At 49.3% G+C, this 24267-nt stretch overlaps 3 protein-coding genes across 4 annotated transcripts in view; 2 read left to right on the top strand and 1 right to left on the bottom strand.

Annotated features, from left to right (window-relative positions):
* LOC102045850 (serine protease 48) overlaps positions 1–24267 on the top strand; it is a 235877-nt gene that overhangs the window by 58960 nt on the left and 152650 nt on the right. The window lies entirely within an intron of this gene.
* Positions 2250–5549, bottom strand: LOC129736340 (gallinacin-4-like). Its single transcript, XM_055714026.1, has 3 exons — positions 5374–5549; positions 4542–4627; positions 2250–2380 (listed from the first exon to the last, which is right to left on the bottom strand). Exons 2-3 carry the CDS (start codon positions 4597–4599, stop codon positions 2250–2252), a joined length of 189 nt encoding a protein of 62 aa, XP_055570001.1. The 5' UTR covers positions 4600–4627; positions 5374–5549.
* On the top strand, positions 15335–22291 carry XKR5 (XK related 5). 2 transcript variants are annotated; one of them, XM_055714008.1, is made up of 7 exons: positions 15335–15462; positions 16180–16363; positions 16466–16647; positions 17360–17569; positions 17688–17857; positions 18292–18403; positions 19757–22291. In XM_055714008.1, the coding sequence occupies exons 1-7, from the start codon at positions 15405–15407 to the stop codon at positions 20794–20796; spliced, it is 1956 nt and encodes a 651-aa protein (XP_055569983.1). In that variant the 5' UTR covers positions 15335–15404; the 3' UTR covers positions 20797–22291. The 2 variants fall into 2 exon arrangements, with proteins under 2 accessions (XP_055569983.1, XP_055569984.1); XM_055714009.1 differs by lacking the exons at positions 15335–15462; positions 16466–16647 and having other exon boundaries at positions 15869–16465.

Below are 24267 nucleotides of genomic sequence, written 5' to 3' on the forward strand. Positions count from 1 at the left end.
TCTTTGAAAGCTCTTCTTTGGATTTAATAAGCTGGAGAACATGGTCACCCCATCAACTAGGCTGAAGAGCACCCTGGGCACTGTGATCTTCCATGACCAGCTGTTCTACCTAGGGTTTGATGTGTAACTGAAATGACCTTAAGCTGCTGCATACCCTTGCATCTGGCCATGGCATGGACAGTCCCACTCCACCAGTTCCAATGCTATCCATCTAGTATTTTCTATTCCATCCTTGGCAGCATCTCTACCTCCTGGGAAGAGCTGTGAGAAGAATTCAAACATACCCAGAGTGCTGGGGATATGGAATTGGGGTAAGAAGCACAGAGGAGACACGCAGCATGGATCCTAGAGGGTGAGGTTTCATCCCGTGTTTCACTCTAAGCTGTCTCTTGAAGCCATTCCCCAGCAATAAATGCAAGGGCACCTATTTGTGGTGGTGAGCATGACGATGCAGTATTCTGCATGATGCTGGCTACAGACACTGGATCACCTCCAGCACTGGATCTAAAATAGCAAGGGCTGAATTCTCTCTCCAAAGTCCTCAGTCCTCAAGCAAAACATCTTGCGCTGTTCCAGTTTGTCAAAGAAATGCTCACCTACTGCAGATTGTGCAAAACTTCTTAGGACATAAACTGTAAATTGCTGGTTTGGTGCCACTTGGCAACTTCCTCAGGTCTCCATCCAGGAGAGTCCCTGTGAGGTGGCCGTTGGCCCAGTTTCCTGCCCTTCACAAGGCTGTGGTTTCACTGGTGGCAGAGTCATTTGCAGAAACATCTGCTTTGAAGGGAGGCCAGCTGCTCTGCAGAAAAGTGGCGAGCTCGGGACTTTGAGTCAGTCCTTTGCATGCAGGCACTGGGGTTGCTTGTTTCCCTTAAAAATCCCACTATTACTGCTCCCACCTTTGCTGGGCATTCATGAGTGCTGCCCTTCACCCACACCATGAGAGATCTGGGGTCTGTTCCCACTGTATTTCAGAGGTGCATGTATCCCCCTTACCCCCAAAGATGTGCCCCAGGAGCATCTGGCTTAGCCTGGTCATGTCTGCTATTAAATTCCCTCTGCTTGTGGGCAAGGGTAGCTGCATCCAGACTGATGTTTCAGAAAGGTCCTTGGCATGTGCTAAGTGCCGTCGATCTGAGCTCAGGAGGCTCAGGAGAGAGCGTAAGCACAGGACAGTTGGGAACAGCCTGAGGTTGCCCGGCTTTGGAGGCTGAGTTTGGCTATACGTGCATGAACTCTGCCCTGGATATTTACTGACCGCAGCCACCCAGTGCTAGTCAAAAGGCTGATTGTCCGCACAAGGATGCTCCTGACCATGCAAGAGCAGCTGCAGAGACAGGAGCTCACTGAGAAACCTGCACCTTCTGTGTTTTCTATTAGGGTTCAGGGTAGGAGAGGAGAAACCTCTTGCAAGACAAATGATTGAAGTAGCAGGGGTATTAGCCTTTTGTACATGTTGTCTAACTTTCTCAAGCAATGTCCTAGGTCTAACTTGTATGTCCTGATTTGCTGTTGATAACGAGTTTTGCAGGATTACTCCAAATATACATCAGACAAAATAACCAAAGGTAAAACCAGGCTTCAAATTTTAAAATACTCACCTGCCACCTCCTGTTCTGCTTAGGGTGTTCTTCTTAGTTCCTATAATGAAACAGGATGCTTTTCCCAGATCTAAAAGCTCTGGACCAGGAGGTGGGAACCCATAGTTTTCAGATCAGAGTCGTTGTGAAACATCACACTGGAGAAGACTTTTGTGCTCCCTATGGAAATGGTGACTGACCCCAGCTTTGGTCACAACCGAGGATTCCTAGCAGGCATGGGTGGAAAACATGCCAACATTCATTCAATCAGCAACCCAAAAGCAGAAAGTATTTTGGTAAACTACACATTCCCTGTAGGTTTAACCTGATTTCAGAATTCTTGTTCAAATTTCTGAAGGTAAATAAGACTTCTAGAGAAATGAATGACAACACCACACATGGCAGCCATACAACCTCCCCAGATCTTGCTTTTATTGAAAGAAGAATGACAAATCCTTGATGACTGGTACAACAGTTCCCTGAATCCAACGATGTAAAAAGTTGTCATCCCCAGATCCCTGGAGATCCTCTGCAATTAGCCACACTACAGCCTACACAAAGGAAAGAATATTTCAGTGTTTTCAGGCTTACATTGATGGGGAAAAACCTGCTACACAGGACTTAACTGAAAATTTGGAAAGTCATCTTTGCCTCAATCAAATCCTAAACTTACCATCTACAGCAAGAATGCCCAAAACGACATCCCCCCAAGTAAGCATTGCCACGAGGGCAGGTCCCAGAGTAGCAGAAAGTCCCACGATATCCACATCGCATAATAGGTCTTGGAGGTGTTGCAAGGCCTGCACCATAAAAAATAATAATAAAAAAAATAAATGCAAGAGACACTGTTTCTGGCAGGGTTTTGCATTTTGTTGAATTCCTGTGAGCTGACACCATGCTACATGGGTGCCCAAAGTCATGAGAGTCCTAATGCAACCTTCAGAGGAGGAGGTTATGGGCAGAACAACGCAGCAAATGCTTTAACCCCTTCTTCAGATGTAAGAACTGTGTCTCCAAGCTGCTGACTCCTTTCGGGACTCAGATTTCAGGGACACCAGAGACCTAATAGAAAACAGCAAGTGGACACTTACCAGCTCCTAAAGTCTTGTAGGTCACAACTAGGGAGAGATGCACCAGCTCAGCTGGGAAGCTGACACTTCTAGGGGCAGAAAGATGAGGATTTCTGTGCATCTGGATTTCCATAGATTTGGCTAATTTACCTCCCTGTATATTTCACCCACGTCTCAAAACAGGTCTTGGTGTCTAGCAGTTATAGATGGTCCCCGTACGCGGATAAACTATAAAATGCATGCAAAACAACTGCTTCCATGCTAGTAAACACAACACATCAGTCATTGCCCTCTGGGTCTGAAGCACATCACTCTTATCTACATGGCTAAACTTTCTTCCCCATTAAAATCGAATATCCATGTTCAAACTGCCTTTTGGGAATGGCTGGATATCCGTGTTCAAACTGCCTTTTGGGAATGGCCAACAGCCTGTGTTACTCCCAGAACAGGCTTTATCCATGAAAATGCTAGTTGCCAGGGGTCAAAATGACCCTAGGGAGCAGACTAGCAATTCAGCAGCAAGTTTCCTGGCCCTGTTTGGTTGATTAATAGAGATGTAGCCTGGCAGGCTGATGCCTTCTGGATGCACCTGATTGCACATGAACCAATTAATTCCAGTTAATTCACAGCTCATCCGTGCAATCACACTAAGTCCAGCATAACAAGAAATTGGAGAGCTTGTTGCAGCAAACGGACTGTGAATATTATGTGTGTACAGTAGATCCAGCGCATCCCTGGTGTGATGGATTCACAGCACGAGTGGTGTGGTGCATGTACACACAGCAGTACCCAGAAAAACCCAGGCAGCAGTAAAGAAGTGCTGGGAAGACTGAATAAAACACTCCTGGTCCCACACTATCTTTCTGGGGGACACTGCAGAGATGATTGTCAGCAGTTTCAGCTCTCAGAAACACTTTCTTCTAGATAAATTCCTTGCTTTTGTATACCCAGAAGATGGGTCCTGCTGAAAACAGCCCAAACATCCACTGTGTGTACCTGTGTGTTAAATAAGGAGATAAAACAGACCTAAGGAACACTTTGCTTAGTGTCCTGCCTATGAGAACTGCCAGAAGCAGAGACCCAGGTAAGAATAATATCAGGCAAGCATATATGACACACCTCCCATATTCCTGGTCTTCTGCAATCCATCACAGTCTTTTCCCATCCTTACCCCCCGCGAGGGCACTTTCCATCCTGTTCCCACTGAGATCGACCCCAAGCCTCCACTGGCACTTGTTCATGCACACAGTGCCCTGCACTGTAATTCTGCCATTTTCAGGGGTGGTGTTTAAACATAGTCCCTTTTTGTGGACAATAAGGTGGGGTTTGGGTTCCAGATGCCTCTGCATCCCCTCAGCAGGTGCAGCCTTACACCACCACTGATGGCTGCACAGGCTTCTCCACCGAGCAGAACCTACCAGTAGCATTTCAATCTTAACTCACAATCTTCTGCCTCCCCACACCGAATACAAGGTCCTGAAGCAAAGGATATTTGCAGAGCATGGGATGAGATGACTATTTTTTCCTGTGTGGCTTAAGAATATTTGATTATGATTGTTGTAGGGTGACCCAGAGACAAGGTGATTTAAGTGTAAGAGTCTGCAAGCTTTAATGGGGAAAATTCTGGCACTGAGTGGTAATTTTGGGGTTGTCTCTAGTGCTTTCAACTTGGACTTTGCTACTCAAAAGAGCAGCAAAGGTGCTGAATTGATGGTTGGAGTGTTTGCCTCCTAATTTCACATATCATCTGTAATCTGCCAGCAAGTTTTGACAATGTGTGTGAAGATCTTTTGTAGGAGGCAGCTTGGTCACTTCCCAAAGGGGATGGAAGACCTCTGTAAGACACCAGTATCTCCTTCTATATAGCCCCTCATCTTCATTTACACCTTACCTGCAGCTCCACGGCATACCACTAAGAGAAGAGCAAAGAGAATGGAAAAGATTTTCATGGCAAGGGTGGACTGGGAACTCCCGTCACTACAGAGAAAGGAGACCAAGACATTAGTAAGAGGTCTGTCCCTCCGCAATCACAGTGGGCTAAGAACCGACACACAGAAATGTTCTTCAAGACCAAGCATTATCTAGTAAAGGTACTGAACGCTTTCCTTATAATAATGTCTGTTGTCTTAAGGGTTCCCTGGAGTATACATAGGATTGTTGCACAGGAAGAAACTTCCATGCAGAAATTTTAAATCCCCTTTTAATGAATGCATTAATTAACCAGGTATTTATCCTAGATTTCTTGACACTTCGCAATACATTGCAATAAATTTGATTTTCCTTATGGAAGTTAAAGCTGTTAATGCAGAAAGAATTTTTTTTTTTTGCTGTATTTATACAAAACAACCCTATGCATGTTCTCAAGCTTTTCTAATTCAAAAAAATACAGAAGTTCCTTCACCGTTAAGTTAAAATTCAGCTTCTCCCTGTTCTTGATTAAAGGCTGTTGTTTTTCCTTCACCTGAAGAATTACATGATTTCTAGGATAAATTTCTGGGTGTTTGCATTTCCCATCAGCTATCTTCCTGCAGCCAACAAAAACTCTTGCCCCTTATTGATACTTGAAATCTCCAGAATTGGCTCTTGATAGACTGGAGTAATGGCACAATTAAGGCTATAACAATGAAATGCAGCTATACATGAAAGATAAAAAGTCTCCAGCCATTTAAGAAAGACAGAACTTTTTAAGAGAGGCTGAATAATGAGAAGGTTTTGGTCATTACCAGGTAAGAGGAGGTTCTAGGTTGGAACAGTCCTTGGATCAGTGTTGACCGCCTAGGTTCATTAAGATGAAGGAGCAGAGCTTGACTTTGTGCTGTTTCTGGAGGGTAGAGAAGGATATTTGATCTCTGCAGCCTTCTGGTGGCCAATTAGACAGTCCCCACGTCTTTGGGGAACATCAGGGAGGTCCAATGAACCCTCTCCTTTACTGTCCTCCTATGAGGAACCAAGGCATCCCTTTCAAAATATTGCAGCATCGCCTCGGAAAATGTAGAGCTGCATGCAAACCACCCTGGGCCACCTCCATTTGTGCAATGCGTTTGGCCACAGCAGCTCGCTCAAGATTTCTGTGCCACGTATCATCTGCTTGGCACTCTCCAGCACTATAAGAACAGCTATACAGGCTGACGTGCCCCTGGATGGTCATTCTGTACAGCTCATTTGGAAGCTGATGCTGTGTGATGGGATCCCTCAGGGAAATTGTACATAGTGGAGTCTGGTAGGATTTACCCAGCAGATGTCCACAGAGCAGGTATCTTTCAAAGGCTTGCCCCTCGTTCATAACTTTTGGTCCCTGTGGCATGGAAGAAAATCATAAACCTGAAGCTATATTGCAGCTGCACAGTTCAGGTAGGTTCATGGCCAGCACAAGTGGCACCAGTGGTGGTTGTGCAATTTCACTGCTCTTTCAGCACAGAAGTAGTTGCTACTTGATGGTTCCACCCCTGCAAGGCAGCTAACCTGCACCAGGTTTATCTCCAGGCCAAAAAGCAGAGTCTGGCCATGCCCATACTATTAAACTCAGCCTCCAGCACATATTGGCTTCGCCTAAATTGCCTGCTGAGGATGGTCCCTGATCTCGGCTGGCTTTTAGACTGCATCTGGAAATCTCAGGGAGAGCACAAGAGCTGAGCTTGTGCAGGGGGCAGCTCTGAGAATTGCACAGTAGAAAGGTTTGTGCTCCAGTGCCCATGTCCTGCCCTGTTTGATTCACTGGCACAGGTGTACCGGGGTTATTTTCACAGAATCGTAGAGCCCATGGCTGAATTATAGAAAGGTGTTGGACTTAAGCTTGCCTTTGCTCTTGTAACTTGAAAAGAAAAGAGAGAGAAAAAAAGGTAGATTTTAGTATCATGTCAACCAGTCGTTTGAGGGATACATAATGATTTCTCATTCTAGGTATTAATTTTGCCTTCTGCAGCAATGTGCTTCAGATTTTGATGAGGATAATTATGTGTATATGAGTGTTATTAATGAACTAGCCAGTTATTTCATTTATCAAATAAATCTCAGCATTGATTTCTCCTTAAATGCCCACAGCCCTCTAGCAGGGAAGCACTGCCTCCCTCTGTTCCTTACAAAGTGAAAAATATGTCAAAAAGAAAAAGAATCATCAGCTGGAATTAGGTTAAAAACCACTGCATTAAAAGGAAGTCAGTACATTTTTGGAAGTTCAGAAAGAGGACTAATGATCTGCCATTAATATTACATCATTTCTGCTATTGGAAGGGAAAATTTGGACAGTTCTCTTTATTTTGATAAAGAACATGGAAATGATCTGCAGTAGGGAATGGTAGGAAAAAAGTGAGAAAGTAAACCAGAAATCTAAGAATTCTGATTAAAAAAGAAAAAAGGAAAAGGTGAGGTTGGTTGGGTTTTTTTTAACTTTTGCACCAAAACATTTTCAGTTCTAATTACCTGAACCATTCGTCAGACATTTTAAGTCACATCTATTTATGGAGATTATTACTTTAACCACATCAATGATGTGATGCTTTAAATCTTCTTTTTCATTTTCCTGCGTGCCAGTTTCCCTGGTACTTCCCTCTCTGGTTTGAGCCCTGCTCAGCTGGAACAAGAAACCGATGCTGGGTGACGTTGTCAGACATGGGAAGGAGTTTGCATTTATTCTTCTGTAGCTTCTGCTACAGGTGGTGCAAGTTCTCAAGGAGATATTGGACGAAGAGTTGCCACCTTCCATATTTCCAGGACTAGGCCTAAGGGATGTCATGTGTTGGATGATCCCAATACCATGTGCCTGGAAAAGCCCCGCAAAGTCACATATGCCAGCTTTCCTCAGTTAATCTGAGGGGTCAGGTAAAGCTGCTTATCATCTGTCCTTGAGGAAGGTGGTGTTCCCAGGCTGAGGCACAGAGGGACAAAAGATAGAAAAGGCAGGTTTTAGGTGCCTTGTGGGACCCCAAAGTGTGTGTCTGGTGTGGTGGTGCAAACGTACTTTCCAGGTTCTGTGATGCCCATAGGTGGAGGTTGGCCACCAGTTGAGAGGCAGGTATATAGGTTGTGCAGTCTTTCCTTATAGGAGATGAAAAGTCCATCCCTGCTGTCTTACAGCACAGCCTCCTGGACCTCTGTGATATTGCCAGAGTCGAGGAGAAAGCAAGCTCTGCCTCAGCAAGACTGGGGCAGATTTTCCAGTGTGCCTCTCAGGCAGAAAAGTGGGGAAAGTCTCCTGCCTGGAGCTGCTGGTGCCCAGCAGGCTCAGACCCAGGGACATTTTGGCAATGGGCTATTAAGAAGAAGAAGGCTAGAAGATCAGCGTCACTTCCTTTTGCTCAGCCATGTACGGATTCTGATCATCACAATGTCAGAAGTTGGTGCAATGCTTTCAGCAGAGTTTCTTCTGGTTTACACCTCTCTGCACAGTGAGGAGCAGAATACTGTCTTAAACTGTAGAAGACATTGCTCTGGTTACATTTGCCATTTTACCTTGAACATATTTGCTCCTGATTTCTCTCCAAATGCAGAGGTTTTTATAGGCCTCGAGGGTAACCTAAGTTGTGGTCAAAACTTTCTTTGCTTCCTGCCTTGGCCTTGCTGCAGATTCTGCACCTCCAAAAGCATGAAGCAGTATCTTAGGTCTTGTGACTGTGGGGTCTGTCAACACTCAGGTGTTGACAAAACAGCAGGGACTTACTTGGAGTAACGAGTCTGCAATGCAAAGCCATCCAGTGAGAGGTGGTCCAGAGAGCAATTGAATTAATTAAATAGTTAATGAATTGAGTGCAGAAGGGGTTTCAGCCTCCTAACAAAAGCCAAAGCCCATGGAGGCAAGCCTCAATGGGCACCCAACTCATAAAAGCTGAGGGATGTGTGAGCAATCTGGCCTAGGTGTTTCCGAGGTTTCTTCATGAGAAAGCTGAAGTCCCCTCTGTCACCTTTGCATGGGCACTGCCATCAAGCAGGCCAGACCACAGGCTCTTCCCGGGGTTGCACATTCCCATTCACAGCTCATAACTGAGCAGAAAAACGGTTTGCAGATTCATTGCTTGCAATTAAACACCACAGTTGGCAGCATATTTCTGCTGACCTGGCTCTAGACACTGAGTACCCTCCCTTGCCTGTCTCTGGCTGCTGTTTTTCCTTCTTCGCAACTCCTTTCCATGCCTTCTCTTTGCTTCTTTTTGCCTTCTCTTTCCATGCCTTCCCTGCAGTTCAGGGAGAGCATGTGAGCCTGGGTGCTGTCTATGGGCCAGTCCTCTCATTTTTCCCCAGCATCTGTAACTGCAAAATTACAGATGTTGCAGAGAACATCCTTGCCACCCTTTCAATCCCCATTTAAGGACCTGCCCTCCATGAAGCACCTGCTCTCCACTTGTCTAACCCTTTTTTGGGCCTGCTGGTGTTGTCCTGTGCCAGCAACGTCTAGAAAGTCACAGCCCATGCTCAGCAATGCTATTTTCATCATAGCCTTTACTACCTTGCCACGTGCAGAAGAGTGTACGGAGCTACAGCATACCATCCCTACGTATCCTCCTACTCCTTTCTCATCAAGCAGTCCCCCAATGGCTTCCTGCTTTCCATGCATTTACAGACATTTCTACTATCAGTTTGGGTACAAAGGGATCTTCACTTTCCTTTTTAGCCCTCTTTCCTACTTGAATCTGACCTGCCACATTTTATGGGAGTTGCTGTTCTCCCCTGTCAGCTGTTTATTCACCACTGAGCTCTTCCCTGCCAGAGCCTCCCTTGGCTTGCCCTTCATGCCCTGCAGACATTTTTCTTAGATCTCTTTGTTTTCTCTCCCAGTCAAAGCAAATATTTTACTGAGGTTTCCAGCACAGCCTTTTTAACAGCTTTCAGGACACCTGCAGGCTTCTTGCTGCTCTGGACTGCTCATTTTGTTGCTTTTCTTTCCTCATTTTTGCTTGTTTGAGATTAGATATTCACATGTTCAATGTATTTGGTCCCACAACACAGTTAAGTCTAATTGTACTGTGGTCACTTCTACCAAGCAGCTCTCACAATTTTTGAATTAGGTCCTTTGGAATCCAGGAAGGCAACTCTTCTTGCGGGTGCTGGGTTCTAAAAATCACCCTTTTATTGCAACAAAAATTTGATCTCTGCATCTCCTAACATCATCCACAGCTCCCCCTCACAACTGCTCTGCTGCATCATCTCAAGTGGGGGAATGATCTCCAAAAGATGTGACTCACACTCTGGCTCCACCAGGGAGGGACTATTGCTTAAAACCTCTAAGGTGTTGTGAAATATTTGCAGCTAGGGTGCGTAGCAAAACACAGGTTGAAACAAGTGCACGCATGTGGCTCAACACGTGGGGGCCAGCTGGGTCCCTGTGATATCATCTGTAGGCAAGCCAGGGCTCCTCTGGCCTTCACTGCCTCCTCTCCTATCCACAGGGGCAGTACTAACCAGGTCATGTCGTTGTGCAGGTGGGTTTGATGCTCCTCATTGTTCCTGCCCACTGAATGAGTAAAGCATGAGTTGTCCAGCTCCCCAGTCTTGTTGGGCTTCACTGAGCCTCAGATTGTCAGCTCCCTTCAGACGATGAAGGCATTTCCAGCTCAGTATATCCCTGACTATTACCTTCTCCATCTTTCCCATGGAGTGAATCTTTCTGACTTCTGTGAAGAAGAGATTTTTCCATGCCTGCCCCATGCCACCCGTGACATGGCTGTTCAGATTTCTGGGATGTGGTGGCCGGCAATCATGCTCTGCACCGAAGGATCTATTGTCCCCAGGTGCTGGTCACAGCTAAGAAGGATTTTGCATGCAATTTTTTAATGATGTCTGCATTTATTTTCAAAGGGGTTAAACAAATCAGGATGTCAGAGCACAGCTCCCAAGATCTTTCTCCTCCTCCTGGCTGTGGGTGACCAGGACACAATGACCTTGCTGACAGTTCCCCATTCTGTGCCTAAGTTTCTTCATCAGCGCAAGGTGAGTAGCAATTCTTACATACTCTGTAAAGCACTTTTTTCTCCCAAAATTTGCAACCATTATATAACCACTGAGCAGTCTCACTTATTATTCCTGAAAGCCAGCCCCATGATATGGAGTCACTGCAACTTTTTGGCATACCACCGAATACTTGATTTTTGCTATTATTATTTCTTCTTCCTGAACTAAAAGGGCTTAAATTAATCCTGGGTGGAAGAGCCTGGCTTAATTATAACAGGAGGTACCTTCTGTTTGGCTACCTACTACTGATGGGTGGTGCAAGCCCCCGTTCAGGAGTACAAAGGACTTCCAAATCACTGGGTGGAAAGACTGACTAAGACTGGAATAGCAGCTTTAGGTTTGGAGAGTTTGGTTATTATTAATGATTTTTTTTTTCTTTGTCAGTGGCAGAAATATCAGCTGCAGTGCATTTGCATGGCTAGCTGTACCTGGAGAAGCTGCTACACCAAAAGCAGCATAGGTGTCTGATGAGAATTTATTTTAAGCCATCTTCCTGAGTGGAACAAATCCCAGCTGCCCTGCCTGTGGAGTTAATCAAAACCTCCTCTTGGCTTGGACTTGTGTAGGAGATGACCTAGAAAACCTTTCCTAGGTTTTGGGATACCCGCTGATGAGATGCGGCTGGATGTTAGATCCATAGGACCTAGACCCTACACCTCAGAAACCAGAGGGATCAAAACACTCCTCACGAATTAAGTGTTTAAAGTGCTTTGTGTTCATGCTTTATTAGATATTTACACAACTCAAAGCCTGCAAATCACATGTCTTAGTACACAGCAAATATGTTAAAGGAGAGGAAAAGAGCACGGTTTGCTTCAATACTGAAAGGCTGAGATATTTTGCAGAGCCTGCAAGACAGCAGCAGAACATCCCCAAAGGCTTCACTTTCCAGCCCTTGCTGTATGATGATAGAGGTCAAATGAGAGCTGACCAGACTTGCCCTCCAGGATAGGTCTCAATCAACCAGATGTCCTCCGAGAAGCTGGACAGATGACAGCCAGGACAGCATCTTCTGAGAATACAGGATCGGAAAGGTGGAAGATAAAAGATCTTTTCTTGAGATGATTATAAGGGGGCATGGGGCAACGTGTAGTCTTAGGCAGGCAGGTTCAATGCCAAGTATCACATCAGCTGCATACGTTATCACAAGTTCATTCTTCATTTACAGAATTGATCCCTGTTTCCTAAGTACAAAAATGTCCACTGGTTGTAGTTACACTTACCTGTACCAGCCTGGGACACTGTGGGGAGAAGAAGAATCAGCAGCAGCAAGAGCATGTTCATGGCTGAATCTCCACCACAAAGCTGCTGAGACCAAGAGACACTGCAAGAGGGAGGAATTAACCTGTAATAAGGCTTTCATGAATGCGGTCTCCAGGGATTTAGCAATTGCATTTGGATCCAAACAATATATTTAAAGGATGCACGTTGTAAGCTCCAATGACAAACTCTTGTGTGGATAGATATCATGACATGTCCCCACCCCAAAAGGAACTACTCCCTAACACTAACACCTGCTGGCTTCCATACCCAGATCCAAAGCACCATCTCTTCCATGAGTGGCACAGACAGGTGGATATTTCAGCAACTGCTCAGCCACAGCAACCACCATGTGCACGTCCCAGTTCACTTCAGGGTGTTTGCACATTCAGATCTCATTAAGATGTATCTTTGCCTCCAGAAACCCAGATTTTGCACAGAAAGGAATATTTGTTCCCATTTTAGACCCCCAAAAAGGATTGCCCAAAGCCACGCAGAGACTGAATCCAGAATCAGCCCCACCAAGACATTAAACCCCTCTGTGTGCAGCTCCAGCAGCACAGCTAACAGGTCTCTGCAACCACTTGTGCTTCCACTTCAAGAGGGAGTTACAATACAAGAACGTGCAGTGTAGCATATGAAGACACAGACCCCAGGTCAGTGAGAAAGAGAGATCCCCCCCCTTACATACATAAGTGCCAGTTATATACAATTGCTCATCCACCCAAATTCTGCCCTGGAACACACCTACATACAGCAAAGCACCCTTGCAGCCAGGTCTCACTCTGAGCTGTTTACTCCCTCCACACACATCTGAGGAGGTCTCTTCCCCAATACTTAAGCTGTGGGAGGCTTTGGGCAGCCCCTCATTGCAGACAGGTGAGCTCAGAGAGCCAGATTTAGTGCTAGTGGCTTCCTTGCTACATTTTAAGGCATAATCACTCTGCAGCCTGGCACCCAAGCAGTGAACAAAGCCTTTGCTTTTATCTCCACATCCAGGGCTAGGGAGCAAGCAGGAAAAGCCTGCACAGATTTCAGAAAGAGCCCTCACAAGCCCTGACAGCACAGCAGGGACCCTCAAAAAAATCGCTTGAAGGTTGTCTAAGGAGGAGCTGGAGGACCTTCATTTGCTAAGCTTGCTAAATAAAATCTGGAGAGGTGCCTTCACCATCCTCTGGGTGTAGCTTTGTTGGAGACCTGAGGAGTTTTTTAAGAAAAGAGGCTCCCAGGCACTGAAATGCAGCAGAAAAAAGCACAGCCAAATCGGCGGCTGGAGGGCAGCCAGAGCAACTGGGAGCTGGCAGTGAGACTGGGGAGGGTGGCGAGCCCTGGGAATATCTTCTGGAAGGCTTTCTGGCTTTCTTCTCTGCTTGGCGTTGCCTCGGGGTGCAATGGCACGTGTCCTGTGGCATGGGAGTTTATTCCTGGCTTGGAGCAAAGCCTTTGGGCAGGAGAAGGGACCGATTTTGTCATCAGTCACTTTAAGAGGCACCTTAGTGTGGCTCCTTCCTGGGAATGATGGTGATGGAGGGCGGGGGGGACAAGATCGTGAGGTTCACACATCTTCTGTGGGTGACAAGAAGGGTCACACCACATTGCACCTGCATGAACCCTTGCAACTTCCTCACTGCTGGGTTTGCAAACAATGATGTTTCTTCAACAGCCTGCCCTCAGCTTTGAGAGAGGCTTTGGTGCCCATTGGAGGCTTGGTTGTGCTTTGCAGGCAAAAGCTGGGATTTCTAGGGATGGGCCATTTGGCAGCCATGGTATTTTTTACAATATAAAGCCTGGAGGACAAGGCTTGGAGACAACCAAGACTGAGCTTCGCTTGGCTCCAGAGCCATATTTACACCTCTGACTTTATTCAAATGCTTTGCTGGACCTGGGCCCAACACTCAATGTGGTTATTTAATGAAACACTTGGCTGAATACGGACATGGCAGCGGGACAAGAGGAAAAGCAGGCTATCCTTTCCACCCGTGACATTTTTAACCCACTGGCCACCAAATCCAGACTCTGGAGTCGAGACTGCAAAGATGCAAAGTCCTTACATGCTTGGTAAAAAACAGTGTTGGAGACTGAGCAGAGACCTTGGTGCTGCTCCCTGGAGGAGGGACAATCAGGCCATGACATCCCCAAGCGGTCTGGCTTCCCAGCCAGCAGCACATACACAGTCCTGAGCGCACACAGGCTATTTCGTTCATCATTCATATGCAAATATCAGAGGGGTGTTACAGAGCATGGCAGGGACAGGCAGTGTACAGGGGACCTGTAGAGAACCTTGGAAACTGAGCTTTGTATTTCAAAATGTCCCCGCTCCGGGAATCAGCTGAATGGATGAGAAATGTTGCTCCTGTTAAGCATCAGAGTCCAGGTTTTGTTCCCAGGTTTGCCAAGAAACTCTCTAAAATGTCAAAAAAAACGCAGTAAATGCATGAAAGCCCCCAAACACACGTGCATCCCGACAGCCCAGCTGATGTGTAAAGCATTAGGAGCTTCCTGCACGGATCTGCCAAAGCAATGACAAAACTTCAGGTGATACTTGGACGTCATTAAAAACACCTTCATGGCCTTTCTTGTAGTGACTTGCTGAGGATTTATTTTCTAAGAAGCACGTGCTTCTCAGGGGATGAAGTCTGCGGGGCTGGAGATGGGGAAAAAAGCAGCTAGGACAGGTCTCTGCACACAGGGCACCTGCAGCCACCAGCGGCTGGGATCACATTGCACAAAGGTTTCATCTCTTGGGTGGGGGGAAAACCCAACCGAATTAGTTTATGGCTCCGTGCACATCATGTCCTGGCTGCCACCTAGCGCTTACCCCCACGGCAGATGCACTTGCTTGGGCATCGCGCAAGGGGGGCATCGGCGTGGGCTTGTGCAAGCGCACAACAGCCTGGGGGACATCGGGGTGGGCTTCTGCGTGTGCACAAGGACTCAGGGACATCAGGACAGGCTTGTGCAAGCACAAAACAGCCTGGGGGATGTCGGGGTGTGCTTGTGCAAGTGCACAACAGCCTGAGGGACATCAGGGTGGGCTTGTGCGAGAGCACAGGAACCCAGGGACATCGCGACAGGCTTGTGCGAGTGCACAGCAGCCTGGGGGATGTCGTGGTGGGCTTGTGCAAGCAGACAATAACTTGGGGGATACTGGGAGGGGCTTGTGTGCAAATGCATAATAACCCCAGGGGTCTCGGGCCCTGCCACCACAGCCGGCCCCTGTCGCCGCAAGACCCCGAGGAGCCCGCGTGACGCAAGCAACGTGACGTACCGCTGCGCGGCGGGAAGGCGGCGCGGCGGGGGCGGGGGCAGCGCGGGAGGTGCCCGGTGGGGCCGTACGGGGGCGGGCGGGGAGGGGCCGGCTCGGCGGCTCCTTCCTCCTCCCCACCCTCCTCCTCCTCCTGCCTCTCTCCTCCTCCTCCTCCTCCTCCTCCTCCTGCTCCTGCTCCTGCTCCTGCTCCTGCTCCTCCTCCTCCTCCTCCTCCTCCTCCTCCTCCTCCAACTCCTCCTCCCCCCCCGGCGTGGTGCCGGTGCCGCCGCGCAAAGGGCGCGCAGGATGCGCGGGGCCTTCCCGGGGCTCTGCTTGGCGCTGCTGGCGGCGGAGCGCGGAGCGCGTGAGTGAGCGCGCAGGATGGGCGGGGGGGGGGGGGGGGGGGGAGGCGCTGCGCGGGGCTGCGCACAGGCGGAGCGGGGTTGCGGCGCGGGGGCAGCTGGCAGCCCCCCCTGCTGCCACCTCGGGGCCCTGGGTCGCCCCCGGAGAGGGAAGGGTGGCCGGCCCTGCGCCCCCGCGGAGCTGAAGGTGCGCAGTTTTGCCCCTGCGACTCGTGGGCGGCAGCGCCCGGGCGCGGGCTTTCTGCATCCATGCACACCCCAGCCATTTTCTTCTTATTGACTTTTTTTTTCCTTTTTTTTTTTTTCTTTTTTTTCCTTTTTTCCTTTTTTTCCTTTTTTCCTTTTTTCCTTTTTTCCCTTTTTTCCTTTTTCCCCTTTTTTCCTTTTTTTCTTTTTTCTTTTTTTTTCCTTTTTTTTTTACCTTTTTTTTCTTTTTTTTCCTTTTTTTTCCCTTTTTTTTTCTTGTTATTATTTTGGAGCCCTTGTCACAGCTCTTTTTATCAGAGCCCTTCTTTGGGCCGGGCCCCTCAGTGGCCATGGCTGTGCCATAGCTGACAAGCCACCGGGAGCTGGCAGCTGGAGATAAGACAGGGAGAAGGGCTGAAAAGGGCTGCGAACCCCCTTGGCGGCTGGGGGATGAATTTGGGGCGGGCTGTGGGTAGCCCCTTTCCCTTTGTGGCAGTGGCATCCCTCAGCAGTGCCTCTCTGCTGCTCTCTAGGGCTCTGCGCCATCATCCACTACCTTGTCCATGGGAAGCTGGGCTGGTTCAGGCTGACCGTCGCCTGCATGGTGCCTGGCTACGCGGCTCAGCTCCTCAGCATCCTCTGGTACAGGGCGGATGGCCACCCACCCGGCCGCTGGCTCCTGGTGCTCCACCTCCTGCAGCTGGGCCTTTGGAAGCGGTGAGAGATGCTCCCCATGGTCCATCCAGCCCCATCCAACCCGGATGCAGTCCGAAACCTGCCAAAACCAGGGTGGACATTCCATCACCGTGACTCTTGCAGGTACTGGGATGTTTTGCGGATGGTGGCAAAGACGGGTGGCAGTGCCTGTGCTGGGGAGGTGCTGACGCAGCACGGGGATGTGTGTGTGCTGCGGCTCCTGGAAGCCCTGCTGCAGACCCTGCCTCACCTCCTGCTTCAGGCCTACATCATCGTGGCGGTCGACGCAGCGGGCTTCATCCCTGGTAAGCGGGGAGTCCCAGGAGGATGCTCTGAATTGCAGAGTGGTGATGAGTTTGGGTGGGGGACGTGTGTGCCCACCTGGCAGGGCAGAGGGCAGGCTCTGGATGAAGGAGCACACTGCAGAGGGTCTGGGAAGCCCCAGTGCAAAGCAGCAGGGACAAAAGTGGCTTAAAGATCTGCTGTGACTGAACCCAAAGGAGTCCCAGAGCTACCTGTGGCTTCTCCCAGCTGGTACAGTTGGTCCTCTGTAGCGGGGATCCGCACAGCAAGACAGTGCCTTGGCTGGGTTTGAACCCAACAGAATGTTCCTATTGATGGCCCAGCCCTAACCAGAGTGCAGTGCTGAGCATTTAGGGGTTTGGGGCTTGTTTTCTAGAAAAGCTGAACTTTCAGGTGTGTAAGGGGAGGCTCTGGGGTGCGGAGTCATGGCGTGCGGAAGGTCACGCTTGAGTCAGTGTCAGTCTCTGGTCTGATCGCAGTGACCAGAGATGGACCTGCCCTGCCGCTGAGGAGCTCTGCCCATGGGAGAGAGCAGTCAGAGGATTTAAGCAGGCAGATTTAGCAGGAATTGGTTGAAATAGTCCACTTGGCAGGACAGTGGCATGCCCGGCTGGTATCGGAGTGCCATGCTGCCAGCACCTCCTTAACACAGATATGGTCCTACAATGCAGTTGGGCGTCCTTCAGAGCACTTGACTGCCCTGTCCCCCTGCAGGTGTCAGTGCAGGGCTGTCGCTGCTCTCCCTCGCTTGGGCTTTGGTCTCCTACAGCCACTTCACTTGCCTGCTGAAACCTGGCCACCTCTGCCCACCGGCTGCAGCCATCCTTTTCCTACTGCTCTGGAGGACGGGGATGCTGGGGACCAGGGTCCTGGCCCTGGTGCTCTTTGCCAGGCTGTATTCCTTCTGGGTTTTTGCTGTGGCAGGTAAGACCCATCTTCCCCATGTCCCATCCTGCTATCAGCCCCAGAGTTGTTCCCGATACTGGGAGCACTTTGCAGCCTTCCCCAGGAACAGCTTTGCCCTCAGTCCCTTCACTTACAGGTATCCACTGGTTGCTCATGTCCTTCTGGCTGGTGGCCCAGCAGACAGACATCATAGCCCAGCCCTGCCGCTGGAGGCTGTTCAATTGCCTGGTGGGAGCGGTGTACATCTTCTGCTACCTTAATGTCCGGCCTGGTCCCTCCAAGCACAGGGTGGCTGTATTTTATGCAGTAAGTATCCAGGATATTCGATATTCTACATGGATGCAGCTGCTGGGGAGAAGCAATAGCTTCAGACTCTGCTTTCTCATCTCTCACATCACCACTTGAAAAAAGTCCAGCATTTCCTGTGTCCAGACAAAGTCACGTGGTCACCAAGTTGGATGGATGCATCTTCTGCACTGGCTCTGTTTTCTAAGCAGTGGTCGTACAATGTCTTCATAATACCAGAGTGGCTGTGCTGCTCTGCCAAGAGTTATTTTTCATGGTAAAAGAAAGTTGAGCCCTTGCAGAAAGTTCACTTCAGCAATCCTTATGTTTTAAGTGCTAAGCTAGGTGCAAAATAAATCAGCAAAATCTAGAAACTGGGTGTTTTCTGTCATCGGAAGCACGTCTAAAGCCATCAGAAGGATAAAAGTGGCAACTCTCTTCCCTCTGCTCTGCAGATAATGCTGATGGAAAACACCCTCCTGCTGCTGCTGGCCACCCGGTTCCTGCAGGCAGAGCTGAGGAACAGCCTGTATGTGACTGGGGCTCTCCTGTCAGGGTCTGTGATAGGTAAGATCTGCTGGTTTCAGAGCCTGGATTGCATGTTTCCGGAGTAGCTTGAGTAAATGAGCACCATCGGTTATTTTTAGTTGCATCAGGCTATTTGCTTTATTTCTTCCAACTTCAGCATCAGAGTGTATGTGATAATATGTAAATCCAGCTTGAGTTTCATTTCTTCACCATTTCTTAAAAGCCCATCCCTGAATGGAAGGCTTGCAGAAATGATCTGAGATGTCACCAAATGGCTCAGGTACCGCTGCCAAATACAACATACGCGATTTTGAAGTGCATCCATGCTTTCTGGGGTCTTGGTGCTTGGTGATCAGCGCAGACAGTGGTGTAACGCAGGGGATCGATGGCTGCAGGGAAGCATTTTCATTTGAGCATATCCTGGTGATTTATGAAGGTGGTTTGTGACTGACAAGCCATCACTGGGTACGTTTTGGAAATACGCTGGTGTGGGACCACGCAGAACTAAAGAAGCTTTCTTTCACCCTGTTTTTCAAAGAGCAGGGCTGCTTTTATAAACGGTGATGCTTTCTGTGGCCATGTGGAGTATTTTTTGGTATGTGATGGAGAAGGTACTCCATACCTTGCCCATACCCTTACTCTGTGCCCATAAAGCAGGCAGCAGCTGTGACCAGCTGGTGCATTTAATTCCCTAAAGCTTTAATGCACAGGTCAGCTGCAGTAGGGGAGAAGTTGTATGATGCTTGGAAACAGCCCATTGGCACTTCTGTTTGCAAAACTGGCACTAGGCAAGGATGTGAGTTGCTGTTTGCTGGGTGAGGTCCCCACCAGGCTCATGTTTTCCCAGTGGGATGGGTGCAGAGGGAAGCTGTAACACCGACATGCTGGGCTTTGTGCATCTCCCCAGACCAGCTGCACACAGACCAGCTGTGGTCAAGAAAAGGGCACATTTGGGCTGGAAAAGGAGCAATTCCTCTGGCCTTGAATGAGTTTGGGATAGAAGTAGTCCTATAAACCTGCGGGTGTCTCATTTAATGGCTAGAGGATGGGGATGCTGCGAGATGGGAAGGACTCCTGCAGCACACACCTCCTTCTTGCCTGTGCCCTGCCTGCTGTGCTCAGCGCCTGTCTCGCTGTGCACCTATCAGTCTGCAAATCAATCCAGATGAAATTCGGTCGTGACAGGGTGCTCAGCACTCTCTTTGCTGAAAGCTGTTTGAGTGGGACTCTTGCATCCCTAACAATGCTTCAGAGGTGTGCTGCTTGGGCAACAGCAGCGTCTCTGCAAAGGGCCTGTTGATCTCGAGGTGGCAGCGAGGTCTGGTCTCTCCCCCACACCTCACTGAAACGTTGCTGGGACTCGTCCCTTGACACCTTTCTGCTCTTTTTCAGGTGCCGCAGCCCTGGTGGTTTATTACAGCCTGCTCCATCCCAAGTCCACAGAGATCTGGCAGGGCTTCCTGGAGACAACCTGCAGTGCTGCAGCTGCCAGTGATGATGAGGTTGCTGGAGATGACTCCCAAGCTGAGCAGAGTTCAGGAATTTCGGGAGATGGAGAGTCCTTGCCAGTGGAAGGGGCCACAGCAGATCTTAAAAATGGGAACAGCTCGTTGCTCCTGCAATTCAGAGGGTGTTTGGAGGACAGCTGGACAAACCACCACCACTGGCTTCTGGTAAAGCTGGCCTTGAAGACAGGAGATATGTCTGTGATCGTCACAGCTTTTGGAGACGGTGGAGTGGAAGAGGCTTACACTGGAGGATGGATGATGCGGAAACCCACCAGTGTTGAGCCTGGGGCAAACCTTTCCCTTCCCACAAGGGAAATCAGTCCTCAGAGTGTTGAATCTGGTCTGACTGATGAGAAATTGAAAGTGGCAGGGAATGAAGTGGGCAGCAAACCCAGCGCCAGTGCTGCAAGAATGGCACAGGAGGATGGAGCGGGGCAGGAGCCTGTTTTTCCCCCAGCCGTATCCTTTCCCAGCAGCTTCTCCTCGGATCCGGCCGAGGCGTCCTCTACGTATTTCAGCGCAAGCGCAGGAGGCGTTGCTTCACCCCACACGGGGACAGCTACAGCTACGTGCATGGCCCTGATGCAAAGGGACAGCGAAGCCCAGCCTCCTCCTGGCTGCCTGGAAGGAGGAGGAGGAGGAGGGCATTTATCCCTTGAGATGGCAAGCATCAGCCCAATCCTGGGTGCATGTGCCCACAAGCATTTGCAGAGCAGCTCGTCCCTTGGTGGCACAGGTGGCTGTGGGGTGGCAAGTGTACCCAGAGAGAGCTTGGAGCCTGCAGAGTCAGAGGGTGCCCTCATGGGGTGGCATCACATTTGGGACACCCACTCTTGTGGCACGCCTGGGACTGTTGTGAGGAGCAAGCTGAGGCCACCTTGCTTCACCTCCACCCCCAAGGCTGACCCTGGATGCCCACAGTGAGGACTGGGGAAGCTGGGAGAGGGGGCAGACCTGTCTGGGTTGCTGGAGTGACCCTGTAATTTGCTGCACTGTCACCTTGGGTCAGCACTGGGGTGACTACCTTGTCAATAGGGTACGGTAGGAGGTGGTGGGGTGTTAATGCTGGCCATGAAGACTGTCCCTGTGGTGCCCCTGCCACCAGGCACAGGTGGTCCTCCATCACTAGGACATCGCCTTCCTTCCCAGTGCATCTTCTACTTGCAATTTTGGAGAGCTTCAGAGGTCTTAAAAAGCCTTAAGAGTCCAGATTCTGGTATTCGTTAAACTTAATTATGTAACAGTCCTACTAGGCAGCTGAAACATGCTGCCTTTGATGTGTTTGTGACCATGTCTTGAAGCATGTCCACTAATAAGTGCCTGTGCAAGCTGCTGGCCTGTCCCAGCATGGAGCTCTGGCAGCTGCCTCCAGGAGCTGCAATGCTCGCCAAAGCAGGAGTCTTCTCAGGACAAACAAGTGCCTAAACCAGAAAAATAGTGAGTTTTACTCTCAGATGCGCTTCCTTCTGGGCAGAATAAGTCCTAAAATAAGGCTTAGCTGTGCTTCATTTGTTTTTGCCCCTTGATGTTCATCTTGAGAGCTTTACCAGCACCATTTTCTGGGGCCACATAGGATCGTAGATCCTCTTCATACTGCAGACCACAACCTCAGGACCCTGAATTGCAGACAAAAGCCATGTCTTGCATGCTTGCCCACTGCCCTGCTTCCTCAAGTGACCTTTTCTGCCCAAGCCTCTTCCTTGCCCCCTTTCACCCAGCTGCAGATAATCCAGATCTGGGTGGATGCTCCCTCCTGAATATAGCCTCAAGCCAAATCTCAAAGCAGATCTACGTGCTCCTGCCACCATAAAATCCCCATTGCAGGCAGGGTTTATTTGTACCGGGAGCTAAAAGCTTCAATACTTCGGTCTCAGAACTAGCTAATGCTTCCAGCCAGGCTGGCTGGACATGGGTTTGTGCCCAGGACGTGGCTTGACTTGTTGATTGAGGGCTGGTGAGCTGGGTTCACCAGGAACCTCCTGAGCACCAACTGGTGCACATCTGGCCATGTCCTTCAGCTGTTGTCCCGCTGTGGGCAGGACTTTGGTGGTGCCACAGGGCAGGAAAGGCAGCTGGAAGGACAGGCATGTGAGGAAGTATTAAAAAAAAAGCTCCCACATAGCATTCACTGCTCAGGATTGACTCAGGCAGAGGTTTCTTCAAGCTGATCCGGGCACTGAAAACCCAGTTGGTGCTGGATTTGGAGTGCAGGGGAAGCTCCACGTCTCTGTTCAGACCTCAGCGCTGCCGTGCTGTGGCTGCGCTCTGCAGGGAGGAAGCAGTTGCAGTGGCTTTTCCGGAGTCTTCCTCACTATGTGAATCACACAGAAGGCAGCAGAGCTGCTGTGGCATTATGGAAATTTTTATCTGGTTTGGTTTTCTACCTTGGATAATATATAATGATGCTTTAAAAAACAAACTGGCCTTTGTCATGTCTGTATCTCGTGTTGGGGGTGCCCGTCAGTGTGTGGATGTCATCTGGACCTTGCTGTAGGGGATGTTGGACCTTGCTCTCCTGCTGCTTTGCAAGCGAACCGCTGCACAGCTTGCTGGCTGGATGTGACATCCCCTCTCCTCTGCAACTCCATTTTCCCATCTTAGATTTGCTACCCATTCTGATTCTACCCACCCACCCCCATCAAGCTGATTTTTCCCTTTCTGCAGCTGAGGGGGTGCAAAGAAAGGACACAGACATGAACGAGTGTGGGACTCCATATCCTCTCCTTTCTCTCTTTCCTACACTTCGCTCCTACAGCCCCAGGACGAGTTGCCTGTCTGAATTTTCAGCAGGAGGATGAAGAAGGGACCTGGGAGTGCCAATGTGGCACAGATAGCAGTGGCTTGGGGCCATTTGGTTGCTGCTGGCAAGCAGCAGCTCTGGAGGAGTGGAGATGGCAAGCTGGGACGTTGGCAACCATGTGGGGTGGGGATGCAGATCTTTACTGGCCAAATTTCTGCACCAAGCAGCAGATGCTGGGAGGAAGGATTGGTTATGTCTTCCCTGTTCCACCTCCTCTTGCCAGGGTGGGAACTCAGATTCATGGGGGGTGTGGAGCTGGCACAGCTGCCCCTTTCCCCCACCCCCTGACCCAGAGCAGGGTGAGTGATGATGAATGAGGCAGTGGTGCCTGCCCACCCCCTCCCCAAACTAGGACCAACTAAATCTAGGACAAGAAAAGTCCTTTCCCTCCCTTGGCAGGATTATTCTCTTCCTAACCCAGACCCTTCCCTTTAGGTTGGAGAGGTCCCATGAAAGGGGCTGTGTCCTATATAACTTGGACCAAGAGATCTGAGTCTAGCAACCTAACATGACAAGAATCATTGAAACTGTAAGACTGGTAATATTTGAGGTAGATTTTAAGCATTTCATGCAAATAATAAGAGCATCCAACTTTAACATCTGAGGTCCAGCAGGTTGGAAAGCAAGCCACCAACCTAAGGATCACAGCGCACGGCATTGTGCTTGGTGGGAATCTCTCTCCTTGGATGCTCTACTCAAGCCACAGCAGTGTTTACCTTGGCTCTACACTCCGTGGTTGCAATCCTACATGCCATAATAAATTGCATGGACTACAAAAATCAAATGCCTAGTAAATCAAGTGATGGCTACCTAAATTATGGGCTACCCTCAAACCTGTGCTGGTTATCACAAGGCAAGATTGGAAAGGAAAAGCAAATGCCCTGAGGATTTGCTGTTCTGTCCTGGTCCAGGGCCTTGAGACACAGAAGAATTTACACCATCCTTGATGCATTTGTGAGTGATTTAAGTGATTTTTCACCCAATAAATACAGGGTTGCTGCTGTTAACAGCAGATCACAGGCTTTGTGTTAGCTAAACTTGGGCTTACCAGGGCCTGTCCTGAACAGCCGTGGGTCTGTTTTAGCCATAACTGCAAAAATTGATAAGGGTCATGAAACAGTTGGGAGGGCTATATTCTACAGCCCAATGCTAGCTCTGTGGTGGCTTGGGCTAACTGTAGATGGTAAATGTCTGGCAATAAGCAGCCGTCGTAAAACTATCCCATGGACCAGTCAGAAAAGGAAATACAGCCAAACAGACAATTTTAGGAAAGTGGAGAATACTTTTGGGCACAGGAGTCAGGTGTCCCTGAGGACTTTGATTTCTGAGAGCACATCCATGATGCACAGATGGCCTGGAGGTGCACCATGAGCTGATAACTCTGACCCCGGAGGAGGTTGTTGTGGAACTCCTGGATGGGTCAAGGGGTGGCCAAGAGAGGCTGGTCTCTGGGGAGAGCACCAGAGGGGTCATGATGGCTGGGGTGAGGGTACTCGTGATGGGGGTGTAGGTGCAGGGGCCATGTTCCCATGGCTTTGTTCCCTGATGATGGGAGATGGTCACTGATGAGATGCTGCCATGCTCCCCCTCACCTT

The sequence above is a fragment of the Falco cherrug genome, chromosome 6 (assembly GCF_023634085.1).
Source record: "Falco cherrug isolate bFalChe1 chromosome 6, bFalChe1.pri, whole genome shotgun sequence".
Taxonomy (NCBI): Eukaryota; Metazoa; Chordata; class Aves; order Falconiformes; family Falconidae; genus Falco; species Falco cherrug.